Source organism: Metschnikowia bicuspidata (assembly GCF_001664035.1).
Source record: "Metschnikowia bicuspidata var. bicuspidata NRRL YB-4993 chromosome Unknown METBIscaffold_1, whole genome shotgun sequence".
In the NCBI taxonomy this organism is placed as follows: Eukaryota; Fungi; Ascomycota; class Pichiomycetes; order Serinales; family Metschnikowiaceae; genus Metschnikowia; species Metschnikowia bicuspidata.
This window is the reverse complement of record NW_017387731.1, coordinates 3,155,351-3,179,140: the sequence shown is the minus strand read 5'-3', so window position 1 is coordinate 3,179,140 and position 23,790 is coordinate 3,155,351. Positions and strand designations below refer to the sequence as shown.

The 23,790-nt window shown below is 49.8% G+C and overlaps 9 protein-coding genes across 9 annotated transcripts; 5 read left to right on the top strand and 4 right to left on the bottom strand.

The window, feature by feature from the left end:
• Positions 1-54: 54 nt before the first annotated feature.
• PRK1 (serine/threonine protein kinase) lies at positions 55-2,223 on the top strand (the record flags this gene model as incomplete). The annotated part of the gene is made up of 2 exons (XM_018856871.1): positions 55-1,023; positions 1,087-2,223. The coding sequence occupies 2 exons, from the start codon at positions 55-57 to the stop codon at positions 2,221-2,223; spliced, it is 2,106 nt and encodes a 701-aa protein (XP_018714236.1).
• Positions 2,100-4,679, bottom strand: HDA1 (histone deacetylase). Its single transcript, XM_018855569.1, has one exon. It carries the CDS (start codon positions 4,525-4,527, stop codon positions 2,260-2,262), a length of 2,268 nt encoding a protein of 755 aa, XP_018714235.1. The 5' UTR covers positions 4,528-4,679; the 3' UTR covers positions 2,100-2,259.
• Positions 4,680-5,845: 1,166 nt separating this feature from the next.
• On the bottom strand, positions 5,846-6,997 carry METBIDRAFT_36451 (uncharacterized protein; the record flags this gene model as incomplete). Its single annotated transcript, XM_018856740.1, has 1 exon — positions 5,846-6,997. One exon carries the CDS (start codon positions 6,995-6,997, stop codon positions 5,846-5,848), a length of 1,152 nt encoding a protein of 383 aa, XP_018714234.1.
• Positions 6,998-7,452: 455 nt separating this feature from the next.
• Positions 7,453-9,363, top strand: METBIDRAFT_38291 (transcription factor TFIIIB subunit; the record flags this gene model as incomplete). Its single annotated transcript, XM_018856984.1, has 2 exons — positions 7,453-7,566; positions 7,642-9,363. The coding sequence occupies 2 exons, from the start codon at positions 7,453-7,455 to the stop codon at positions 9,361-9,363; spliced, it is 1,836 nt and encodes a 611-aa protein (XP_018714233.1).
• Positions 9,364-9,503: 140 nt separating this feature from the next.
• On the top strand, positions 9,504-10,202 carry METBIDRAFT_37239 (phosphatidylinositol N-acetylglucosaminyltransferase; the record flags this gene model as incomplete). Its single annotated transcript, XM_018856844.1, has 1 exon — positions 9,504-10,202. The coding sequence occupies one exon, from the start codon at positions 9,504-9,506 to the stop codon at positions 10,200-10,202; it is 699 nt and encodes a 232-aa protein (XP_018714232.1).
• A 1,077-nt stretch (positions 10,203-11,279) lies between these two features.
• Positions 11,280-12,223, top strand: METBIDRAFT_112224 (uncharacterized protein). Its single transcript, XM_018853935.1, has one exon. It carries the CDS (start codon positions 11,398-11,400, stop codon positions 12,016-12,018), a length of 621 nt encoding a protein of 206 aa, XP_018714231.1. The 5' UTR covers positions 11,280-11,397; the 3' UTR covers positions 12,019-12,223.
• A 625-nt stretch (positions 12,224-12,848) lies between these two features.
• Positions 12,849-13,692, bottom strand: METBIDRAFT_51084 (uncharacterized protein; the record flags this gene model as incomplete). Its single annotated transcript, XM_018858285.1, has 1 exon — positions 12,849-13,692. A coding segment is annotated over exon 1 (591 nt), but the record flags the coding sequence as incomplete, so codon positions are not given.
• A 768-nt stretch (positions 13,693-14,460) lies between these two features.
• METBIDRAFT_30160 (uncharacterized protein) lies at positions 14,461-15,600 on the bottom strand. Its single transcript, XM_018855568.1, has 2 exons — positions 15,431-15,600; positions 14,461-15,403 (listed from the first exon to the last, which is right to left on the bottom strand). Exons 1-2 carry the CDS (start codon positions 15,515-15,517, stop codon positions 14,744-14,746), a joined length of 747 nt encoding a protein of 248 aa, XP_018714229.1. The 5' UTR covers positions 15,518-15,600; the 3' UTR covers positions 14,461-14,743.
• A 2,133-nt stretch (positions 15,601-17,733) lies between these two features.
• On the top strand, positions 17,734-19,016 carry METBIDRAFT_30159 (uncharacterized protein; the record flags this gene model as incomplete). The annotated part of the gene is made up of 1 exon (XM_018855567.1): positions 17,734-19,016. A coding segment is annotated over exon 1 (988 nt), but the record flags the coding sequence as incomplete, so codon positions are not given.
• Between the last annotated feature and the right edge of the window lie 4,774 nt (positions 19,017-23,790).

Sequence of the window (23,790 nt, the reverse complement as noted above, 5' to 3'; positions counted from 1 at the left end):
AAGGTCCACTCTCCCGCGGCCGTCCGACTCCTTATAGACTCTTACCGGCCCGCCATGCCGCCACCACCGGCAAATGCCCTTCCGCCAGGAACACCACTCACCGTGGGATCACACCAGATCCAGATCCGGAAATACATCTCCGAGGGCGGGTTTGCACACGTGTACTCGTGCACGATCGAGCCGGCCTTCAACGGCAACTCCACGGCGTGTTTAAAGCGCGTGGTGGTGCCCAACAAGTGGCAGCTCACGCTCCTTCGGCAAGAGGTGGATGCCATGAAGCGGCTCCGCGGAAACGCCCACATTGTCTCGTATATCGATTCTCATGCGCTGCGGTTACCGCCGGCATCTGCGGACGCCCCACAGCAATACGAAGTGCTCCTATTGATGGAGTTCTGTGCTGGCAAAGGGCTCATTGATTTCATGAACACGCGGCTCACCAACCGGCTCACGGAGCGCGAGATCCTCCTGATCATCGGCCAAATCACCACCGCGGTGGCCATGTGCCACCATCTCGTGCCGCCATTGATCCATCGAGACATCAAGATTGAAAACGTGTTGATAGACGGCAACGGCACGTACAAGCTCTGCGACTTTGGGTCTGCGGTGGAATACAGCAAGCCCCCAGCCACACAGGCGGAGCTCACGGCGTTGCAAAATGACATCATGCTGAACACTACGCCGCAGTACAGGGCACCCGAAATGATCGACTTTTCCCGTGGCTTCCCCGTAGACGACAAGCTGGACATCTGGGCGCTCGGCGTGCTTTTGTATAAGTTGTGCTACTACACCACACCGTTCGAGCTGCCGCAACAGAAGTCGCTTCAAGACTTGCACGCACTGATCTTGAACTGCACCGCTACATTAAGATTCCCGAGCTCCCCACCTTTTTCAGCTCGGCTCCAGAACGTTATTCATTGCTGCTTGAGAGCGGACCCACGCCGCAGGCCTAACGCGTTGCAACTACTCCAAGAGATCTGCATGATGCAAAACGTGCACACGATCCCAGATGTGGTGCCTTACTCTGTGCGAACGGCAAAGCTTGGCACCATCTCGAACGAGCCGGAGCCACCCCACAAACAGCCGGAGCCTCCAAGAAACCAGCCGGATCTACCAAAGAGACACATACCTCCGAAAGCGCAGCCAGAGGTTCCAAGGAGACACACCGAAATTGCCCGCAAATTACCACCTGCAAAGCCACCAGTTGACCTGTTTGCACAGATTAACAAGTCCAAGCTCCTCAACATGGGAAGATCCACACCCATCAAGCCTCGCCCGAAATCCGAGATTCACCCTTCGACTTCGGCCGCTTCGCTTCTGGAATACGTGAAGTTGCAGGTGAGCGAATCCAATGTATCCATCCCGCAAGCGAGAGTATCGGAGGACACCGATCGTAGCACGTTGCAGTTCTTGCGCTCCAAAGAGACCGAAGACTCCAACTCGCGCCAAAACACCGGTGGGTCATTCAAGGCGTCGCTCAAAAACAGCTTGCGCAGAATCAGTACCGGGGGCTCCCTCTCTTCTCAAAGAAGCGGATCGTTTTCGACTCCCCGACAAAGCAGTAGCTCAGAGAAGTCCAGCAGCGAGGAGCACCTCAAGCCCGTGGGCGAAAAGCCCTTGAAGCGCGGAAGCTCCATCCAAAGACGTGTCCAGCAGCTCTGGACCAGCAAGGAAAAGAAGGCTGCGAAGACGGCCTCCGGGTACGGAAGATATACTGAACAAGACGATATCTCGGCAATCAACCACAACACGCTCTCTACACACACCAGCGTGGAGTCCCTCGTGTCGCCCAAAACAGAGGCGCCTGCGTCGTTTGAATTCAATCAGAAGTCAGGAAACAAGATGGAGCCACAGGTCCCTGCGACTAGACCCTTGATTCTGGCAGGTAAGAAGCAGGCGCATATGAAGGACACCAGTGTGTCTACGAGACCGTTGCCGAAAGTGCGGCCATCATCCGAGCAAAGCGCTCCCCCGCCCTGCCCGCCTGCGTTGAGTGTGAGGAGCTCGGGTACATCCTTAGAGACAGCCAAGACGACTCCCGGAGACCAAGACGCGGTGAGGCCCAGGGCGACTGCGGGAAAGAAGAAGGCACCGCCCAAGCCCGCCAAGCCGCAACACTTGAAGAACGCTAGCGAGAGGAAGCTCAGCACTTCAAGCGAGGTGTCCTTGCCGGACTTGGACGACCTCGAAAAACAATTTGCCCGGCGATTCCCGAGCTACGTGTGAGGATACGAGGGCCTGATATTGCATACATAGTGGTATTTAGGCGGACTCGGAGCCCGAGTAGTCGGAGACCGAATCTAGAATAAAGTCGACGCCCTCGTCGAACTTCTCGTTGATGACCTCCCACAAGCCATCGGCGGAGGCACGCAACACGCGGCCGAACTTCTTGCGCGGGCGGCGGCTGGACTCCTCGCCCTCGGGCTTGCCTGTGGCACCCATCCAGCAGGGGTTCATCGGGCTAGTGAACACCACCGAGTTCTGGTAGAACCAGTCCACCATGGACTCGTCCATGACGGGCACGATGGGCCGGAGTGTGGTTCGGTTGGCAAACACCACCGTGCCCTGGACCAAGTCGCGGATCTCCTGCGGCGGCCGCTTGGCGTATAGGTGCACGATCGCCTGGTAAGCGTCGCCATAGCCCACAAACACCACCTTCTTCAACTGCTGGAAGTAGCAGAGATAGTGGTCCCACACCCAGAGCAAGAGCTCCTGCGCGAAGATCGTCGCGTTGTAGTCGCCCAGCCTGGCCAGCCCGTTGGCGGCCACGGCGTCCGTGAACGACGGCACGTTGATGTCGATGAAGCCGAGCCGCGCGTTCTCGCCGTCGCCCTCGAGCTCCTTCTGCACCGTGCGGATGAGCTTGGGCAACGGGTGCTCGAGCACCACCGACGAGTTGCTCTCGATGTTGCCTGAAACCGGGTTCACGTTGGCCCACACCTCCGGCGGGTCGTGCACCAGCACCACCACCGTGCCGCACGTGCCGATGTCGCGGCTCGCAAGCACAAGGTCCTCGAGGTGCGCCGGCAAGTCCGTGGTGAACAGCGGCAGCTTGGCGTCGGTGGCCGCGAGCACCGGGAGGCCGATGAAGCCGAACGTCTGGAAAAGCTTCTGCGCCTGGTACGCGCGCATGGGCTCGGCAAGCGAGAGGAGCGGGGCGCCGGCCACGTCGTACGCGTCCTCGAACAGACGCGCCGCGTTTCCTGGCCGCATGCTGCGCCAGTACTTGGCCTGGATGCGCACGACCTCGCTGACGGTCTCGAGCGTGTCGAGCCGGGGCTGCGTGGTGACCGTGGCCTCGGGAGGCTCGCCCACAAGCACCTTGGCCACGCCGAGCGCGCTGTGGCTGATGGCGTCCAAGTTGTAGCCGCCCTCCAAGATCACGGTGAGCTTGCCGCGCGCCACGGCCTTGAGCATGTGCGTGAGCTGGCCGTAGCCGGCGGGCGTGACGTGGCACTGGCCGATGATGTCGCCGTCCGCGGCGTCGAAGCCCGAGCTGACAATGACCAAGTCCGGGTCGAACTCGCTGACGATGGGCAACACCACGCGGTGGAACGCGTGCATGTAGTCCGCGTCGCCGACGCCGGCGTCCTGCCAGGGCACGTTGACCGAGAAACCCTCGCCCTTGCCCTTGCCCACCATGTCGGCGCCGCCGTACTTGGTGCCGGGGTAGAAGCGCCCGTTCTCGAACCGGTGGAGCGAGATGTAGAGCACGCGCGGGTCGTCGTAGAACGCCCGCTGCGTGCCGTTGCCGTGGTGGATATCCCAGTCGACGATCACGATGCGCCGCACGGACTCCGGGTACATGCGGAGCATGTTCTTGGCGGCCACCGCGACGTTGCTGAAGAGACAGAACCCGCCGGGCGCATTTGGCTCGGCGTGGTGGCCCGGCGGGCGCACGATGGCCAACAGGTTCTTGACCGTGCCCTCGACGACGGCGCGGCACGCCTCGATCAGCCCGCCGCACGACAACTTGGCCAGGAGGAACGAGTCGTTGTTGACGTAGATGGAGTCGCCCTTCTCGGTCTCCTCGAGGAGCTGGTCGCGCGTCATGGTCTCTGTCTGCTGGATGTACCGGAGGTGGTTTTCGGTGTGCACCTGCAAGATCTCCTCCTCGGACGCCTCGCGGATGGGGATCTTGACCATGAGCGGGCCGATGTCGTTGGACCCCAGCAACGACGTGTCCTGGATGAGCCCGGCCTCTGCCAACCGCTTATAGATGCGGTAGATGCGCCGCGGGTCCTCCGGGTGCGGGTCGATGTACTCGAAGTACAGCGTGAAGATCTTGGCGTGGTACCGCATGCGCACGTCGTAGACGATGCCGGTCTTCAACGGGCTGTAGAACAAGTGCGGCTTCTTGTGGGGGACCACCACCATGGGCGCCGCAGGGTCTGCTTTTTGCTTTTTGGCGCCGTTCTCGACAGGCAGCACGTTGTCGTCTTCCACGTGTTCTCGCTTGACCGCCGGCTCGTCTAGAAATGGAGAAGTGCCGTTTTTTATGTAACTGGCATCAGCACGCGGTGCGTCCATGGCTGGTTCCTGGGCGTTCAAGGACGCCGTGTTTTGCATCGTCTGTGGGGACTCAGTGGGCGGGAATGCAGGCGTGGTTTTTTGGAGGGATGCTCGGGGGAAAATGGCGAGCGATGAAAAGCCGTAAATTGGTCCGTGTGCTCACCGGAGACAGTTGGCTAAATGAGCTCATTCAGACGGTGCCCGATCTCTCTCTGCACTGCGTGCAGGCCGAGATGTGTGCCGCAAACAGTCGGCCTGGGCTGCAAGTCGTGTGCATGCTGTGTGGGTTGTGTGCCGGCCGCGCCGCAACGTATGCGGCTGCGCTAGCGAGCATCGCCCGGGCCTGTAGCTGTGGCTTTCTTTTTCTGGAACGACAGGGTTCATCGGGCCTCACAGTGCGTGGAAATGTGATTCTGTCGGGTCTTGTTTCATGGCCAACCGAATGTCAAAACCCTTTTTAGATGCTGAGGTAGCCTCGAAACCCTCATGCACGTCAGCACATACCCTGCAGGCTTAGGTTATCGGATTTGTCTAGTTTGCGGCATGCCATTTGATATCTACCCTGGTTGAGTGATGCAAGTGGAACAAGTCGACGAATCGCAAAACGGCTTTATTGGGCTCTTTGCTCTAGAAGTTCTTCATCCAGGGAGGCAACGTCGAGGGACCTGGATCCGGATCAAAGTCGGAGTATTGCTATGGAAATTGCTCATGAGAGAAGTCTATAGATGGTTCCGTTTAGAGGAGGCAGCCGCGAGGAACTTGTGCTCTGCAAGATCCCGCATTGATCCAAATCAGCGTGTCTCAAAAGCCTGGAGTATTTGATATGGATGAAGTGTCTACTTTGCAACTCACAGCTTTGATTTTCAGTGGTCAGCGTTCTCGAGAACTGCTCGGGTGCCATTTCGTTCTGGACGCGTATACTTTGTGTATACGGGCCCGCAAAAAGCAAATCAACTTTAGAAAGGATCCGTCTCTTCTATATACTTCGCAGGACTACATCCAACCCGTATCACAGCCAAAGGAGTTGGGCTAATTCCCGACTACTGGGTATATATCGCCCAGGAGCTGGCACACGCCCATGTCTGCATAGAAGCGCGAGCCCCCATTGGGCAAGGTTAACAGATCACTGCATTGGCGCCGCGTAGGTGCAGCATGCACGATCTGTTCGCGTGTGCTTTGGCGATGTAATTCGACCATGGCGTATTTTGATATGGCGGTCTATCCAAGTGCCCGCCTGCTCGTACAAACGTGAGAGCTGCGTTCCTTACATACGAAACTTTAAAGAGGCACCAAAACATGCATGTCTTGGGCCGCCTGGAGACACGCTGTCCCGCGCTCAATAGGGCTTGAACCGCGCGTCTTTCTTCGGCTTGTTCTTGTCCTTCCTATCCTTCTTCTTCTTTCTCTCTTTCCTCTCCTGTCTTTTCCTGTCCTTATCGCTGCTCTGTGTAGACACGCCATTATCCGCCAAAGCATCGCCCACAGCATGCAGCCCACTCGGCACCTCCGAAGGGAGCTCCCATGCTTTCACCAACCCATCTTCGCCACACGTCAAGACACCCCGCGTGCCGGGAATGAACATCACGTCCCGGACGACGTCCTCGCCATGTGCAGGCAGCAACGAGATGGAGCCCGAGGCGTCGAAGCCCTCGCTTTTCGCGTCAAACGGAACCAACGTCAAGCTCAGCTTCAGATTGGCACCGTAAGAGACGTAGCCCGCGTCGTGGATGTCGACCACGTACTCGCAATCCGGCCACACGGCACGCACGTCCCCCAACACCCGCGGCCTGGGCTCCTCGGCGGCCTCGTAGTTGGTGTTGTTGAGCTCCCAGAACGCCAACGTCTCCATGTGAGAAAGCACCGAGATGCGGTTGGGCTGCACGAAATGACACAGATGCACCGAGGCAAAGTTGATCACCTGATGTAGAGCCTCGTCCTCGTCGGGCTCCCCGAGGTTATACACGTTGACGTAGCCGTCCGTCGACCCCGACATGAGGTACGGGAGACTGCCATGGAACGTGACTGCCGTGATGTCGTCATGGTGCGAGTCCACGAACAGACGCACGGCGTGCGCCGGGCTCTTCAAGTCCCAGAGATGCAATTCCGCGTCGGTGCCCACTAGCTCCGTGCCGCCTGCAAGCCAGTGGCCCGCATTGCTGCCCAAGGAGAGAAACGTCAGCTTTCGGCTATTCGTGAGACTGAGTTGCGGCCGATTCAAGCTCTGGCGCAAGTCCCAGACCTTGATTCCGTCGGCCGAGGCCGAGGCCAAAGTATACTGGTCGATTTTGTCGATGGCATTCACACAAGCCTCATGGGCGGTCTTGTTGATCTGTAAAGGCTGCGTGGGGCCGTCCAACGCACAAAGCGCCAATGCCCCGGAGCTGGAGCTGGTGACAAATGAGCCGTTGCTGATGAGGGGGAAGTGCTGGAGGGCGAGCGCCCAGCTGTCCAGGAACGGCAGCCACGACTGCTTGAGGACGGCGGTCATTTTTCCAGAATCAAAACGGTTTCTAAAATCCGGCGAGCTTGGGGCGGTTTCGAGAAGCGGCTGATCTTGAGAGGGACCGGGCGCTTTTCGTCTCGCTGCTGCGGCTGCCTACTCTTCGCAGAGGCACGGGCACGTAAGTGCGCGCGTCATGCATACGCGACGTGTGGCTTCTGGGAACCAGCAGAAGGGGCAGTCCACCCAGCGCCGGCGCCACGAACTTTCGGCCAAAAGCAGGGATCCACCACGCGCCCACTCTGCGGACCGCGCCCGCCGCGGCCCATGGCTCCGCACGACGTGCAGGGAACGGCCAGGCACTCCAGACAAGACCACTGTCCGTGCCTGCACACAGGCGCCCGTCTGCTCGGTCGCAGTGCCATCACAGAAACCACCCAACAACACGGCACCGCACACCACTCCTCGCCACACACCACCGGCTCCGTAGCACACGTCGCGCCATGAGCAGCATTGTCAAGAAATCGTCGCACTTCGCGCCAAAAGTGCAGAAACGGGCCGTGCGCAGGCCGCCCGCGGCCACGCCGCCAGCGTCGCAAATCACAGACGGCCTGCCCGTGCCAGAGGCCCCCGAAACGGACACAACCACAGCGGCGCCGCCCGCCCAGCCCCACTCGCCGCCCGCCACGCAGACGGCTAGCCAGGGCCGCGAAACCCCGGCCGAAAACGCGCGTTTGGGCGCCGCCACAGCTGAAAACACGCCGCCGCCGCTCTTCGCCTACTCGATCCCGACCCAGGCGGCCGCCAAGCCACCAGCAACAGACGCGGCGGACGCCGCGGTGGACCCGACGCACAAGGCGCCGTTTGCCGCCATTCCGGAGCACGCGGGCGCCGGGGACGCGGACGTGGACTACGGCGACAACGATATCTTCAAGCAGCCCAGCATGCTCCGGGGCTCCGCGCGCAGGAAGCTGTCGGCGCACGCCGGCGCCGCCGGCGGCGGTCTTGGCCGGCGCAACAGCTTGATGGCCGGCGCAGGCCCGGGCCCCTCGGGCTTGGGCGACGAGCAGGCGCACGCACGTGACCCGCCCGTGCCCATCGGCGTGCCCCAGGGCAGGCCCAGCAAGAAGCGCAGCGCGTCTGTTTCACGTGGCGCCCGCCGGTTGCGGCGCCCCTCGGCCGTGGCCATCGGCCCGGTCAAAGACACGGCTCAGGAAGAGACGGGCGCGGGCGCCAAGGTGGAGGCGCCTGCGGGCGCCGAGCCGGCATCTCTGTCCGCTGCAGTGTTGGAACAAGACTTCGTGGTGGCGTTGTGCGAGAAAACCAACCGGATGCGCAAGTTCCGCACGTCCGCGAGCGTGGAGAGCGACTTGCCGGTGGTGCCCAAGAACCTAGTCACGAGCATCTCCAGCGTGCAGCAGCTCCCGCGGCGCGTGAACAAGGAAGACGAGGCGCTCTATGCCCACGTCAGCGTGCAGGCGGACGCCATGAGCATGGCGGACCTCTGCAAGCCCATGCTCCAGATCGGGCTGACGTGCGAGACGTTTGCCTTGGCGGAGGCGGCCAAGAACAACATCCGCAGGAAGAAGCACGAGCGGCGCGATGCGCGCGAGATGGCGCGGCTCCACCGCGTCTCGTACCGGCAGGCGCTCCGGGAGTTGCAGCGTGACGAGGCCTTGGACGCGGACGAGCAGCAGGGCTTTGACTTCGAGCGCGCCGCGCGCGAGGAGGAGTTGGCGCAGGCAGCCTCCAGCAACTTGAAGATCGCCGTGGTGGACGGCCAGTTCCAGGTGGACCAGGAGTCGGTGATCCGCGGGCGCGAGTTTGCCCCCAACAGCGACCACCGCACCGTGGAGTTGGAGAATCTGTTCGAGGCGCCCGTCACGTCCAACTCGTATTCCGGCAAGACGCACACCGACGCCTGGACCAAGGACGAGTTGGTGCAGTTCTACAACGCGCTCAGCACGTGGGGCACGGACTTCACGTTCGTCGCGCAGTTGTTCCCCTACAGGACGCGGCGGCAGATCAAGAACAAGTTTACGTTGGAGGAGAAGCACAACCCGCAGCTCGTGGAGTTGGCGCTCCGCAGAAAACTCCCGCCGGACTTCGCGGACTTCTGCGCCAAGGCGTCCGGGGTCAAGTCGATCAAGACTGTGGACGAGTTCAACCGCGAGCTAGCCGAGCTCAAGAGGGAGCACGAGGCGCACATCCGCGACATCAACTCGGAGCGCGAGCGCGCCATCAAGGAGGACTTGGAGGCCAACCGCAAGCGAGAGATCGAGATGCGCACGGGCGCCAAGCCCATGACCAAGGCCGAGCGGTCGCGCATGATCCGCCAGAACGAGGTGGTGGTGGGCGAGATCGACGACGTCAAGCGCACGCGCGAGCTGCTTGACGCAGGCGGCGCGCTTTAGCGAATGTCCCCATGGCGCTCACCGTGGCGTGCTCACGGCGGCGTGCGTCGCGGCCTGCACACGCCGCGCGCTGACTCAATGCCCGTGCTTATCGTGGAAATTTCGACTCTGTCCGTGGCCAGTCCGAAAGAACATTCCGCATGTCTTCCGCAAAGGACTACGCGTTCGAGATCGTCACCAGCGCCAACCAGAGCTCGGTGAAGTTCATTGTGCGCAACAAGCCGTCGTTCTTCGCCCGCCACCTCCGCGTCCCCGTCGCTTTCACGCTTTTGGCGTGCCTTGTTCCACAGGGCCTCGAGACGCTACATGCCTGGAGGGAGCATGGCTGGCACGCCTTCTCGCCGCCTGTTGCACAGCTCGTGCAGCTCGCGCTGCGGCCGCACTCCGTGCTTCCCGGGATCCTCGGAAACGCCCTCGCGTGGCTTCCGTGGACCGCTGCTGTTGCGGCAATCCTCCTTCTACTCTCGCTAGAAGAGGCCTCGGACACCTTGATGGTCATGGGGGACTTGGGCGTGCAGATCAGCAGCAGGTCCAAGTGGAAGCTCCTCAATGTCGGGCGCCACGGGAAGTTCGTTCCCATCTCCGAAATCATCGACATTGTCATCCACGAGGGCTTCCATGGCTACGGCCAGGTCGTGTACTACATGTGTGTGTTGACGCGAGACAAGGGCCTGGGGGGCAACGCCGTCCAGGTGATCTTCCCTCATTTCTTGCCGCGCAAGGAAATTTTGCTCCAAGTGTGGAAGCTGAGCCGCCAGATGCTCTACGGCAAGACCAGAAGGCACTACAGGCACGTGCCGGGCCAAGGGCTCACGGAGGTGCAGCATCTACATGAGTGAACCAACGTTTCGAATCCGGTTGTTAAAGTATCCATGGCCACGGCCGAAACCAACCGGGCCTGCCGCTCAGGGCGTGTCTATTAAATGCGAGGCAAGGGGGCATGGCGCTGTCACTGGCCGAGCTGCTTGAAGATGTGCGCAAAGTTTTTCCGGTCAGCCAATATCGCCACCAGCAAGCTGGCGCCCGTGTATCCTGCGACACTCAAGAGCATTTTGGAGTACGCGGGCTTGAATGGGGGGAGATGGGCCATGGTGTGGAAGCGAGAGAGTGGAAGGATCATCGAGAGGTGTGGAGCGGAACGCTGGGTAATTTGGATGTTTCTAGGGCCCGGGCTTGTAGAGACTGTGATGAGAGGGGAGAGGTAGGGCCGCGTACATGAGACTCTATTTATACAAGCCCGCCAAAGCAATCAGCCGTGTCGGCAGATGGCCTGTCCCGTTTTCACCCGGCTTTGCCATCTGGCAATCGGGTGACTTACGCCGCGCGCCAACAAAGCATGCAGAATCTTGAGTATTCGCTTAGGGGGGCCCGCGCTTGCAGTGGGTCTTTGGGGCATCTTTACTTTGGTATCTCGAAACTATTGATTTTGTGTTGTGAGACTGGCTATAGGTAACGTGGAATAGAAGGATTCTGGAAAATACACCCAGCTTGATTGGTGTTTCGGGCCTGGTTCTGTAAGAGTATCCGAGAGATGGCGCACGCGCGGCGCGGTAGTATTCCGCCAAATTGAATGTTCGCTGCGTCAAGCGACATCCGTGGTGTGACTAATATATCGTATCCCATGGTTTTCCACAACAAACCTGGCAGCTCCTTCAATAGAGGCCTTCCATCTTATATACGATTGTATCAAGTACAGCTCATTGTCGATTTTTGGCGAAAAATGCTTGATGAGCTTTGTATAAGATCTGGTTGTCTTCAGGGCCGAGCTATACTTCATACTTAAAATTAGCATCTGCATTAAATGCTAGAAAAGAGCTTTCTTGAATCAACAAAATAAAAAAACAAACTACTTGGTACATGTCTGGGCTCGTGGGTTCTGTGAGACGAATTGCTATACGCGAATTCCGGGTATGGTTTATTAGCACAGCCTGCAATCGCTGGCGAGAGGGTGTTAGCGCATCTCAAAGACATGGAACGTCACGTGCGAAGTCACGTCACTACTAGTGCACATCTAGTCTGTAGAAAGAACTCTTCATGAGGAAAAGGAAAAGGGTCGGAGGGGGGATGACACCCGGATATAATGAATACTATAAAGAACCCAGTCGCGTTCTAATAGAAGGTCACGTGCCGGGGGCCGGAACCAGATCTTCAACATGGGCCTATAATCATAAACTGCACCAAGCTGGCTGTCCTGTTATTGCGGGGCCCAAGGCCCATTTTTCGGGGTCACGGCATATCACAGAATATGCGTTTATCCCCAGGACACGCCATGACCCAGGGGCTTCAGCACTAGTGTTTTGCATTTCATGCTTCAGTTATATAGCCGTTCGCTATGATTCGACGGCGCAAACCCCCCTACAGCATCCAGCTGATCCTGTCTCCATCCCCAACTACAGGCATAGCCAGTTGTACCAGGATAAAACATCCGATCAACGAGCAAGACTATACAACGGACATAAAGGCGCGGCCCGTCCTTCCGCGAGTTATGAGTATACTGCTAATCGTCAATTAGTGTTTTGGTATATCCAGCGCCCCGGCGAGACCGAGCAGGCGCCATGCCATGTTAATAGTTTAAACCGTGTATTTCAGTATATAATACTCGGGGCTGCTTATGGTGATTCCAGGCCCTTGGAGAACAAGGCCAGCTCCGTGTGAGATCATCTTGAAGAATCTATCACGATCCCTCGCTCTGACTTAACCTAGTATGCACTTCGGTAAGTCTCCTCGATACGTATTCTGTCATGATTCATGTCAGACATGTCTAATGATCATTCCAGAAGCACAGTAGCAGCAAAGTAGCCAGAATCAAGTTTTTCTCTCTCTGAAAGCAGGAGCAATAATGAGAAGAATTCTGCGTGGAATTCACTGTTTTATTATAGTCACGCAGAGCTATATGTTGTTGATGATAAGCATACAATTTAACTGAATTTCAAAGAAATTTTTCATATGTGGTTTGCGACCACAGCCAATACTGTGGAAGCTTGATGTATAACAGTTATGCAAGACGGGGAGATCTTTTGCATTGTTTCCGATTTGAAATACGCTTCTTGCACACTTGGCTGAACTTAACGAGAAGTATTTGGAACGGCGGGAAATGATGTTCCACATTTGCAAATCTCTGGGGCGCTATCTGGTGGCTGTCCACTATAGGAAAGAATACCTGATGTTAAATCAAAAAGCTGCAACTCATATCCTATGCCAATATTGAATGACACTTTACGAACATTGTCAACAAAGATATTCAAGAGACCTATGGCTGTGTAATATCGATATGTCTGAGTTGAATACGTTAGAAATTGGATTCCGTTGCTTCCTCCTAAGCCAGCGAGCTTAATAACCGGAGGCTCGCTTGAATGTGATTCTAGTCCCAAAATCTTCAACAAAGAGTTGGAGGATGCCAAGTAAATGGTCTGATCTTCCGCAATTCCATGGGTGCTCTCCGAGAATTGCAAGTCTAGCTGTCCACCAGAACCTACAATAATACAGCCATTTCCCTCTATGTTTGTCTGTACTGGCCAGTGGGTGTTGTTTAAGCAGAGAGATCCAGTGTTTGTTATGGAACGATATCCATCATCCGGAACGTATCGTTGGATTTTTAACTGGGCATTCTCACCATGAGCTACCAGAAAAAGCATCATACCACTGTTCGTCCATGTAGCCACTGAAGTCACTGAAAAAGGGGAAGCTCCATAGTCTCCACCATAAACACCAAAGTACATGTTTCCAGTATTCACAAACGATCTAGTAACCATGATGTGATAATCAGAAAATACTCGAGTCGTCAAACAGTTAAAAGAAACAGTTCCAGAATTCTCGAAGTCTTGTCCTGTCATTCTCACCCAAACGTCCTGATTGTCACGATTTGTGACATGAAGACTGCCGTAGTTTCTAACGGAGTCCAGGAATGTCACACGTGAACTGTTAACAATTGATAAATATACTTCGGCACTGACTGTAAGACTTTCTTCGGCGAACTCGGCTATGTTGTTTGCCACAGTTCTATCAACTATTTCCATTGAAGTTGCCAAAGCAACCAAATTCAAGGTGATTGCTATCCTTATAACTCCGAGAATCATATCGTATCAATTTATGAGAACAGGTCACTGTGAAGTATCACAAAATCTTTTTCAAGTGATAGAAAATTAAAACTTTCTAATATTGGCCTCATAGGTTTTGCCAGAAAGTCACGCTGCTTGATTATCGAGTTTTCCTTACTCACAAGTCCGGAATTCTTGTCACTTTTATATTACTTTGATTTTAGGTTAAACGCGGAAGTATCGAGTCTTGCATTAAAAGTGTAACAAAAGATCAACCTTGCATAATCATCTGCAATTAAAGATCATCAGAACATGCTTTTCCTGTGCAATATGAGTTGTGCAGCTCCCAAACCTGTCTCGTGTTCGAACTGAATTAAGAACTCTGTTTTTATCTCTTACAAGCGGCTTTTTACAGTACATTATATTCCAATTGCCATGTTGACATCAGTCTGATGCCATTCTGACCTTAAAAATAAAATCCTACCAAAAGTAAAAGCTCGACATTACAAACTCGAAAAAGCGAACTGTATCTTGTAAAAGGATTTTAAACTTAAATTCGAGTGCACTGGTCTTGCTCAAACCTTAAGAAAGCCGTTGGAGCTTGAATAAGAATTACAAATTCGAACTTAATCAAAAAAGCTCAATAATTACAGACCCAGAAAATTTGTTTCGTGCACTCTTTATTGTCTAAATTTAACATCAAATACCTTTTTTGTTTTCATCTCGAATGCCGTGCAATACTATCATGACCGTTTACTTTTTTTATGCCAATTTAATAGTCTGCTTAATTGACCTATCTTCTCACCAATTGTAAATTCATCTACAGTATAGAGACTAGTTTTTAATAGAGCTCGATGTACAGGAAATAAAAATTAACAACCAAGCCACAATAACTTGAGTAAAATATGTATGGTGCATCTCTGAAAGACTCCGACAGTTACATTATTAATCAAAAGGATATTATAAGAATTCTTTAGGGGGTTATAAATAAATAGGTTTCAAGCTCCTCAAAGCTTACCACCACACTACTCCGCTTAAACGAACCTATTCTAATTAATCTGATTTCTAAAGATTATCAGCGAGGTGGTCTATGATATTTATCATATGTAACAAAGACCTCTAGAAGGCATTGAACAAAACATAAAAAAAGCAAGACAGGTATTTGATGCTTCTTGAAAAATGATAAGCAGTTTTTCTTTCAAAAAGCCCCAACTTTACTGCCTTTATAGAAACCAGAAATATCCTTACTCAATCATTGCCTGATTGAACCGAAATTTGCAATTCCACTTTCTTCGAGTACTAAAGGTAGCAGCATAGGAAGAAGTACTAGTTTCCCCATAGCTCTAACATATTAGTTTGCATGAACATGCATTAGGTGGTGTGTTTGGGCTAGGGGGTTCGTATACTAATCTGCTGCCCGCCGGTCCACTTGTCAATTTAAAATACCTCAAATCGTAGCTTTCTCCTATCTGTATCTGAACCACTTGCCTTTTGGACAGTGTTATTACCAACAAGCCTGAATTCTCAAAATAATCATACTCCGTGGTCAGATTGTTAAACTCAACATCCAAGTCAATCCAATTGTGTTGGCCAAATCCAGCAATATTTATGAATGGAGGAGTCAGCAAGGATGTCAAGCCAGATATGGCCAATACTGAAGCAGGTGATTCTAAGTAGATAGTCTGGGTGTTTTGAACAGCATTGACGCCTCTTGCAAAACTAATCTCAAGTCTTGAATCAGACCCCACTGCAACACAGTCGTGTCCTTTAATATCCATATTTGTGTTCCAATGAGTGTTATACAAGCAAATGGATCCGTTATATGTGATGGCCAAGGATTCATTTACAATAGACTTTCCGACGACGTATAACTCAGTCATAGAACCAATTCCCTTTTGAAAAATCATTTTTCCTCTGTTAATCCATAACCCAAAAGAGGCAACTACAAAAGGAATGCTCTGAGTCTGATTTGAGCAGATACCAAATGCTATTTCACCTTTATTCTAAAACCCTTTTCTGGCAAAGATTACATAGCTAGACTCGCCCAATTGTGAAAACGAAGTGAAATCGACCTTTCCAATATTTCGGAACTCAGCTCCGCTCATACGTAATTTCATTGGCTGATTCTCATTTCTTACAGAAAACGTGCCGGAATTTCAAACATCTCCCAGAATATTGAAATATGGACGGTTAGTAACAGTGAAATTTTCTCCCGTTGAAATAGTGAGATCAGTTAGGTTACTATATCCTCGAAATATCTCCACAGAATCGGTGGCAGAGGGGAATGAGATTTTGGGGAAACAATAGAAAAACATGGACAACGATCAATCGTGAGCTTTCAATTAGAGGACACTGCCCGAATACTCTTTTGAACTTTTTCCGCAGCGTGAAATATTCATGTCCTTCGCGAAGGGCATAAAACAGGAAAAAAATAGTAAGAGTCTTCAAATTTTTGAATTATAGTAGTTTGTGACTATTTTAGTTGTTGCCTTCAATTTATATCGCCTGACAATAGAGCCTTATTATATGATGATTAAAACTATACTCTATGTTGACCTTAAACAGACTTCTTCAACCTTAGTTTTATACTGTTGTTAAAAATAAGATGATAATGGTCACCACGACAATGGATGGCTTAAATGGACAATAAAAACTATTTGAAGTGCTGTTTTATTTCGCGATTCGTTGACCATAATTAGAGTCTAGCTACTAATTATACACCTGAAGACGCACAGTAAACGCGAATGTCTTGATCTGGCCGTGGGATTGGAATGAGGGGCTAGTTAAACTAGTTGATGCCACTAAAAGATTCTCTAGATCAAAGTTCAATGGAGTTTTAGAAAGTATTTGATGCAAAGTTAAGTACGGTTTTGAAACTTCGTGTCCTACACAATAACGTGCTTTTGTTAGCACAAATCGCTAAGCCAAGAAAACCTTATTAATTTTTGGGCGTTTACCGTTTTTATTAGTTTCAATGCATTAATGTTGTATAGAAAACTCACCCGCCAAAACTCTTGGCCATCTAACCACAAATTTTAAAACATGCTTCGTGTCTTGTCTATGATATGTTTTTTTTTTTTCGTAAAACTTCACCCCCAGCATGATGAGCTTTACTGACAAATAGATGATCACGATTCTGTCACGAAACTTTTTTCTAACGATTGGTTGAGCCAGAGCTGGAAATCAGTAGCCTGGGTCTCGAATCAAATGCCTCCCTTGCTTCATAAATTTGATTTTCCAAAAATTGTTAAGAGTTTGTGGCTTTTTGACTTATGGGATACATATTGCGAAATGAAACATTGATCAAAATTGCACACAGTGGAGGGAAGGGTTAAATGGGGAACTAAGATGCAAAGAAATTTTTGTGCTAAAACAATATACTGGTTTCACAAAATCGTGAACAGCTGAATTACTTCCGAAACCTGATATATACTATCGTGCAGTTTACATGTGCAAACATGAATCACTATACCTACATTTGTTCTACTTTGCTGGATTACATAAAAAACGGCATGCAGCCACCATAAAAGGAAATGCACTTGTTTCGAATAATAATTATTCTGGATATCATGGTGAATCAAGCGGTGTTTGAATAAAAGGGCTATGGAGAGGCGTACAATGCGGCATGCAAATCAAGCTGCCCGAAATCGATGAAGTTAGTATAAAATGTGTCGTCAGAGTCTCACTATCCATGAATGTCTAGTATTCTTGAACAGAGAGCAACTCAGGAAAACGTTGTCAACTTCTTTGTCTCGTGTATAAACATCAGTGTATCCATCATAGTATTTTAACATAATGTATTGTATGAGATAGTCTGGTTGTCACTGTATAACTGTTCGATCCCCGCAGAAATACTGAACCCGGAGACTTTTCGCCAAGGGCAGCTCTGTTACTATTGACGTTCTTGTTAGCACTGATGCACTGTCTGTAATATTAAGTACAAGCGGGCACACAAGCTCCAAAGGAATCACATGATATCAAGCTCCATTTCACTGACTACGTGCTCAATCTATAATTCAAAAGAAACACTCTGTCTAAGGTACAGTTTTTTGTTTTTTTCTTTTTTGGTTGCTTACAGAGTACACTTCGGGTCTTGGTGAAAGGTTGATTTTTCTATTCAGTGTCCTTTAGCTTCACTTATTTCAACAGGTAAACTATAAACAATATGCATTCTCTGAAACTGACTATTTTCATGGTCTTTGTAGTCCAATTTCCGCGGCTATTCATGCAAGATTGTTAATAATTATTGAGCTGCAAGCATTCCTAAACGTGGTAAAGCCGCGCACAGCCAGCAATTTGCCATCCCAGATGAAAGAGATATAAATACAGTGATCAGATGTTTTTCGTTACCGAAATTGCAGCACGAGAACATAAAACTGACTCATAACTTTCAACTAGGTGGGTTTCCGGAAAAATATTCGAACAAAAACTCTAGATTTACTGCCCACTATTATCTGGTGCACATTACTGTGATTATTTTCTTCCATATGAATCCAGCATTCCACGTAGTCTTGATGGCCAATATCTTTTTGGCCAGCAATGTGTGGGCAATTTTTATCGAGCACAATATTACTATGAGCACGATGAACGAATTGATACTTACAAGTCTCACCGTCCGTCCAGAGGTATACTTCTCAGTTATAAACAGCAATCTTTTCACTGTGCTGGGGCTCTTTAAGAATGAAGGCAATATAAATTTCACGAGCTCCAGTAGTAGAACCACTGGTGTACGGATCACGGGGGAAGAATTTGAAAATTTGGGAAATGTCATACTCAACTCGTTGTCAAACGAGGCCTTTTCCGAATTTCACATTACACTTTTGGGGTCGTTCCAGAATACTGGAAATATCTACTTTGGTATTCAAGGTGGGAGTTATGAAACTGCACCGTTCTCTGTCACGTCTGTGACTGAGTGGTATAACACTGGTATTATGGTGTTTGCAGCAACCTATGGTATGGATGTGAGGCTAGATTTTGAATGCCGCTCTTTAAGCAACGAGCTCACTTCAATAGTAAATGATGGAACGGTCTGCTTGAATAACACCCTCTGGCCAGTAAAAACAACCATTGAAGGAATTGGATGTATCACTCTCGGCTCCGGTGGTCAGCTAGACTTACAATACTCACAACGCACATATGCTATAGCAGCCGCTCAAACGGTTTACTTGGCTTCATTTGATTCAATTTTGAAAGTCACCGGATGGGGTTTATTTGAGGGTAACATACCCGTGATCAAAATTGCAGGCTTTGGGAATAGTAATCTCATCCAGCTTCATACGTATTCTGTTAATGGCTTTCGCTATTCCCTGACGACAGGTATGTTGACTGTTCGTGTGGGTGATATTCATGAAGTCAATTTTGACATTGGCACAGGGTATATAATGCCTTTGTTCCGGTTGACATCAAGCGCCATATACTACAGGGGAAATCCCCCACAAAGTCCGCCCGAAATATGCTTTTGTGCAACAACGTTTCCTACTGCCCCACGGGCGCTAGTTCTGATATAATAGGCTTCAATCGACTTTTGGTCTGCTTAAATATAGATACTATTATCAGAGGCGTTTTCTAGAAGCCATCAGATGGAAAAAAAGAAAGACTCTCAAGTTTCTCCGGGTGTAGTTCAAGTCATCAAGAATATAATATGATAAACGATTGCGGAAGCTTATTTCAATAAGCTCATGTAATATTCATGATCATAGACTAAAAGCTTTATCTTTAGCAGTAAAGGCAGTAATTACATAAGATTGTTTCAGAGTCAGCTTTTGGATGTGTTTTTTCTAATATCTGGTAGATCATTTGACTACTAAATGGTTAACTTTGAAGAATGGTACTTGATACTCTACAAAGCAAAGCGTTTAAAATGTCTCAGTGTCGGACCTTTGTCGAATAGTCACCGTTTTTGGCTTTTCTCGGTGCTTTTACCTAGAGGAGCACATGGGTCTACAAGTTGGGTTACCGCAGCTCGACATCTTTGGCTACCTCCAATCTGAAGTCTCGTTAATAAATATACTGATTAACAAAATAGACAAAGACACACAAGTTTCGTAAGGTCGGGTCTTCAGTGGGATAAAACATCAAAGCTTATAGGAGGATTTCACATACTAAATACATCAAATGTTCTCATATGGAACACTGACTTATCTGTGGAAACTCTTCAAGACGGACAGATACAAAATAAACAGGCGTGAAAACTCAACTTGAAAGCCAGAGTGTCAGGTTAAAGACAAAATCAACGGAGCTTGAGTTTGAACAGATATTAATGTTTAGCTTAGAACTCGAGTCTCTTTCTGGTGTTTCCCCTTATTTCATGTTTCGTGTAAGAAGTGCTTTCCAAGGTAGCGTCTCAAAAGTCTTTTTTATCTCAAAAATTGATTACCTGTACTCATTGAAAAAACGGTAAAAATGTTAGATAAAGAAAAGTTGCAGGAAACAGTTACACATTATTTGCAAATGTATGGGGGCTTTTTTTTATTACTCGATTTTGCCGTGCCTAAATGGTAGTCCGTGTCACTATTGTCTCAAACTCATTTTGATCATACCTTCTCCCTGCTTTGATAGAAACTCAGGTTTCTCGGAGCGTGAGAATATTAAATGGCTTTAATCTTAATATGGAGCACTATCTTTTAGTCCACGTTTAGAGCGGTTGTATTAACTGTCACCAAATCTTGCCAGATTTCTACATGCATGTTGCTTCTACTTGAGATTACTTCCTGAGCTAGGCATTTGGGGGTTAAAGCCGTGCCAAGTCGGAGCGGGGGTTGAACGCTTTTTAATTCGAAGCCGTAGTATCAAAATCAAATCTGGACATTGTTGAGGGCCCGGGAAAGTCCCAATGCGTGTTTTCTGCTCGGACTTCTCTGGCATCACTCTTTCGTTCTCCTGAGCTTTTCGAATTGCTCGAGGTACCACGACCAGTCTCGGTTGGCAAAATAATATTGCACCTGTAGTTCTACATTCACGCTGTGATTTTTAGTGGATGTTCAAAGAACACATTTCTCTGATTGAAGGGCCAATTCAGTATATGTTTAATTCAGACAGCAGTCACGCAGAAATAATAGGGTTTGGCTATCTGCCAACTCGATCGTACGAAATGCCGGTGCCTTGGGACTCAAGAATACAGACACTTTTTTGATGTTGGGAAAACCTCACCAGAGCGACACCACTTAGCGAAGTCAAAATTGGCAAAGGCCCTGAATTCCTCGTACTTGACGTTAATCCTATATCAAAGTAGTTGTGTTGAACTCGCCGCTTAATGAACATCAGACCCAAAGCACCGCCGGGCCCTAATCTTTTATTTGGGCCTACCACCAGGTGTTTGTAGCCCGCAGACAGCTTGCCCAGAAAGGCACGACACAAATTCAAACCAGGGTGCGTGCTGACGCTGGAAAGACGTGTTTTGAGGAGCAGCGGAACACGCCGTCAACATTTAACTTGGGACAGTCCCATATTGAAAGTGAAGATTCGGGACGGCCCCATGATATAAGTAAAGATCGGAACGTTTCCATGATGTAAGTGAAGATTCAGAGCGGTCCCATGAAGTAAAGAGCTTATCCAAACACAAATAGCTGCGCGTCGGAGGGTAAATGTACGCGAGCAGGATGATACGATTGGTTGGGTGCACATTTTTTGGGATGTCGCTGGCTTAAAACAGAAAACTCGGGAAACACCTTGACTGTTTCCACTTTGGTTTGCCCGTCTTCTGGAGCAGCAGCTTTGCGCTGTTCTTCTTCGGATTCTCGATATGGTCGGTTATGAAATGGGATTATGGCAAGCCAAAAGGAAGGAAGAAAGAGAAACAGAGAGTACAGCACTAAGCCCTAAGTAAATGGCGTGCTGGACTGTGCTTCACTTTGACTTGGATTCAAAGCCGGCGAACGCCCCGTCAGGGGTGTTTGTATTTTTTGGTAGTATGACAGGCCTCGTTTCCCATTCTTGTTGTAATTTTAGGCTCACTTCTGTGTTAATTACAGGCTTCTTTGTTGTAGACCTCACTCTCTGTTGTGATACATTATGTGAAATCTACCACAACTCAATGCTCAGAAAATCAAACTCGTATATCATCTTTGTACGCGAAGTACTGGGATCACCAACTTAAGGATTGTGTGTTCTGCTTACTTTGTTGTAATTTAAGGCTCAATTTGTTGTAATTCTAAACCCACTTCTGTTGTAGTTGCATGCTCACTTATCGTGTAATTGCAGGCCCACTTCTGGTGTAATTGAGGATCACATTTGATATTATTGAGACTCACATTTTATGTAATTGAGGCTCGCATTTGGGTGATTACAGAATCACCAAAGATCAATGCTCAGGAAAGATATCCTCGTATATAATCTTTTCATACGAAGTGCTGGAGTCGCTATTTTGAAGGCTTGAAAGATCTCTTGGACAGCGATCTTTTGACGACAGACGTAGGTCACACATGAAAATATTTCAACGTTTTTGGAAACGTCTATGCTTATATTGTGGCTTGTTAGCTTTTTCAGCCACCTATGTTAGAATCAACTTCTCAATATACAGAAAGAGCTCCGCGAGTTTCTATATGACAAGACCCAGAATGTCTGATCAGAAAGGCAGAGCACGACGCTACTCCGGATAATACATTTACACTAGATTTGTTGGGAAGACACCGACTTTGACTTGAATGCCTGTAATATCGGAGAGTATTAAAAAAGCGCCGTATGTCACAAATGCGGGCCAAGGTGGCGGGCCAGGCAGTGATAAATAGAGATGGGCCGTGTTCTGATACTAGGGACGAATTTGGGAGCTGCTTCAACTTTGTTGTTTTTTCACACTGTTAAGTGATTGTTTCTTTTATCTGATAAATCTCCCAAGAAAAAACTTGAGACCACACATTAGCGAGATTATTGTTTGCTTGCCTTTGGCCCTGACATGAACAAGTGATAATTGGCTCGAAATTACCTGGTCATAGTTGAACTTTGAGCCAAACTTTCAAACACAGATGTAAACTTCAATCAGTTTATGAGAGGATTCACCTCATTTTTGGATATCTGAGCTGTTAATACAAAGAACAATCACATTAATGGACAGGTCTAGAGGTAAGAGACCCGTTGGACGTATACGGTTTTGTACTCTCGTGCATAGCTGGCTTCCTATGAAAACATTCTAATCGTATTTGATATCTGAAGGTATATAAAACCGAGCCTGGAATTAGGAAGAACGAATGAGTTAAGTTGGGTATTATACTGATCTTAGCCTCACAACGAGAATTGTATCGAGTGTAGCCTTATTTTCTGTTGTGCTCAGCTTGTTGTGATTACAGGCACATTTCTGCTGAGATTAAAGGCTCATTTACTTCCCTGCTGTAATATAGGTCACTTATACTTACTTGCTCACTTGTTCACTTGTTCACTTGTTGTAATTACAGGCTTACTATGTTGTAATTGCAGGTCTTACTGTGTTGTCTTTGCAGGCTCATTTACTCTTTTCTGCTGAAATTACAGGCTCACTTTGTTGTAATTACAGGTCTCACGATGTTGTGACTACAGGTCTTACTATGTTGTCTTTGCAGGCTCATTTACTCACTTGTTGTGATTGCAGGTCTCACTTTTGATATAGTTACAGGCTCAATTCTGTTGAAGTTAAAGGCTCATTTACTCACTTGTTGTAATAACAGGCTCGCTCTGTTGAGATTACACTCTCTTTTACTCTCCTATTGTAAATACAGGTCACTTGTACTTACCGGCTCATTTACTGACTTGTTGTGGTTACAGCCTCGTTTTGTTGTACTTACAGGTCTCACGTTGTTGTAATTACCGGTCTCACTATGTTGTAATTACAGGGTTCACTGTGTTGTAATTACAGGTCTCACTTATTGTAATTACAAGCTCACTTTGTTGTAATTACAGGCTCACTTTGTTGTAATTACAAGCTCACTGTGTTGTAATTACAGGTCTCACTTATTGTAATTACAAGCTCACTTTGTTGTAATTGCAGGTCTCACTATTACAGGTCTCACTTTCGCAGTAATTGCAGGTCTCTTTTTTGCAGTAACTACAGGCTCACTTTGCAGTAATTGCCAGCTGTGGCCGACCAGTCCACACCTCCTCCTGCACGCCCGCAGGCCGTGCCGTTCCGATGTGCCCCGGGTTCCCCTCGCGGCGGATTCTGCAGCCAAACGCAAACCCAACCTCCGCCAAAAACCAACAGCCAGTCTCTCCGGACCCAGGCCAGGCCGCCTGCAGAGAGCACCTTTTGACGTGGCGTCTCACCGCCAGACACCCTCGCGCCAGCCGCGCCGAAAAAGGAAACATCCCACACAGAGACGGAACTGCCCGAACCGGCCGCCTCCAAGCACTAAACATAAATACCGGCACCGCACCAGGCCAACACCAGTCCAACCAGGCCCATCCAAATAGGCCCCTCCAAATA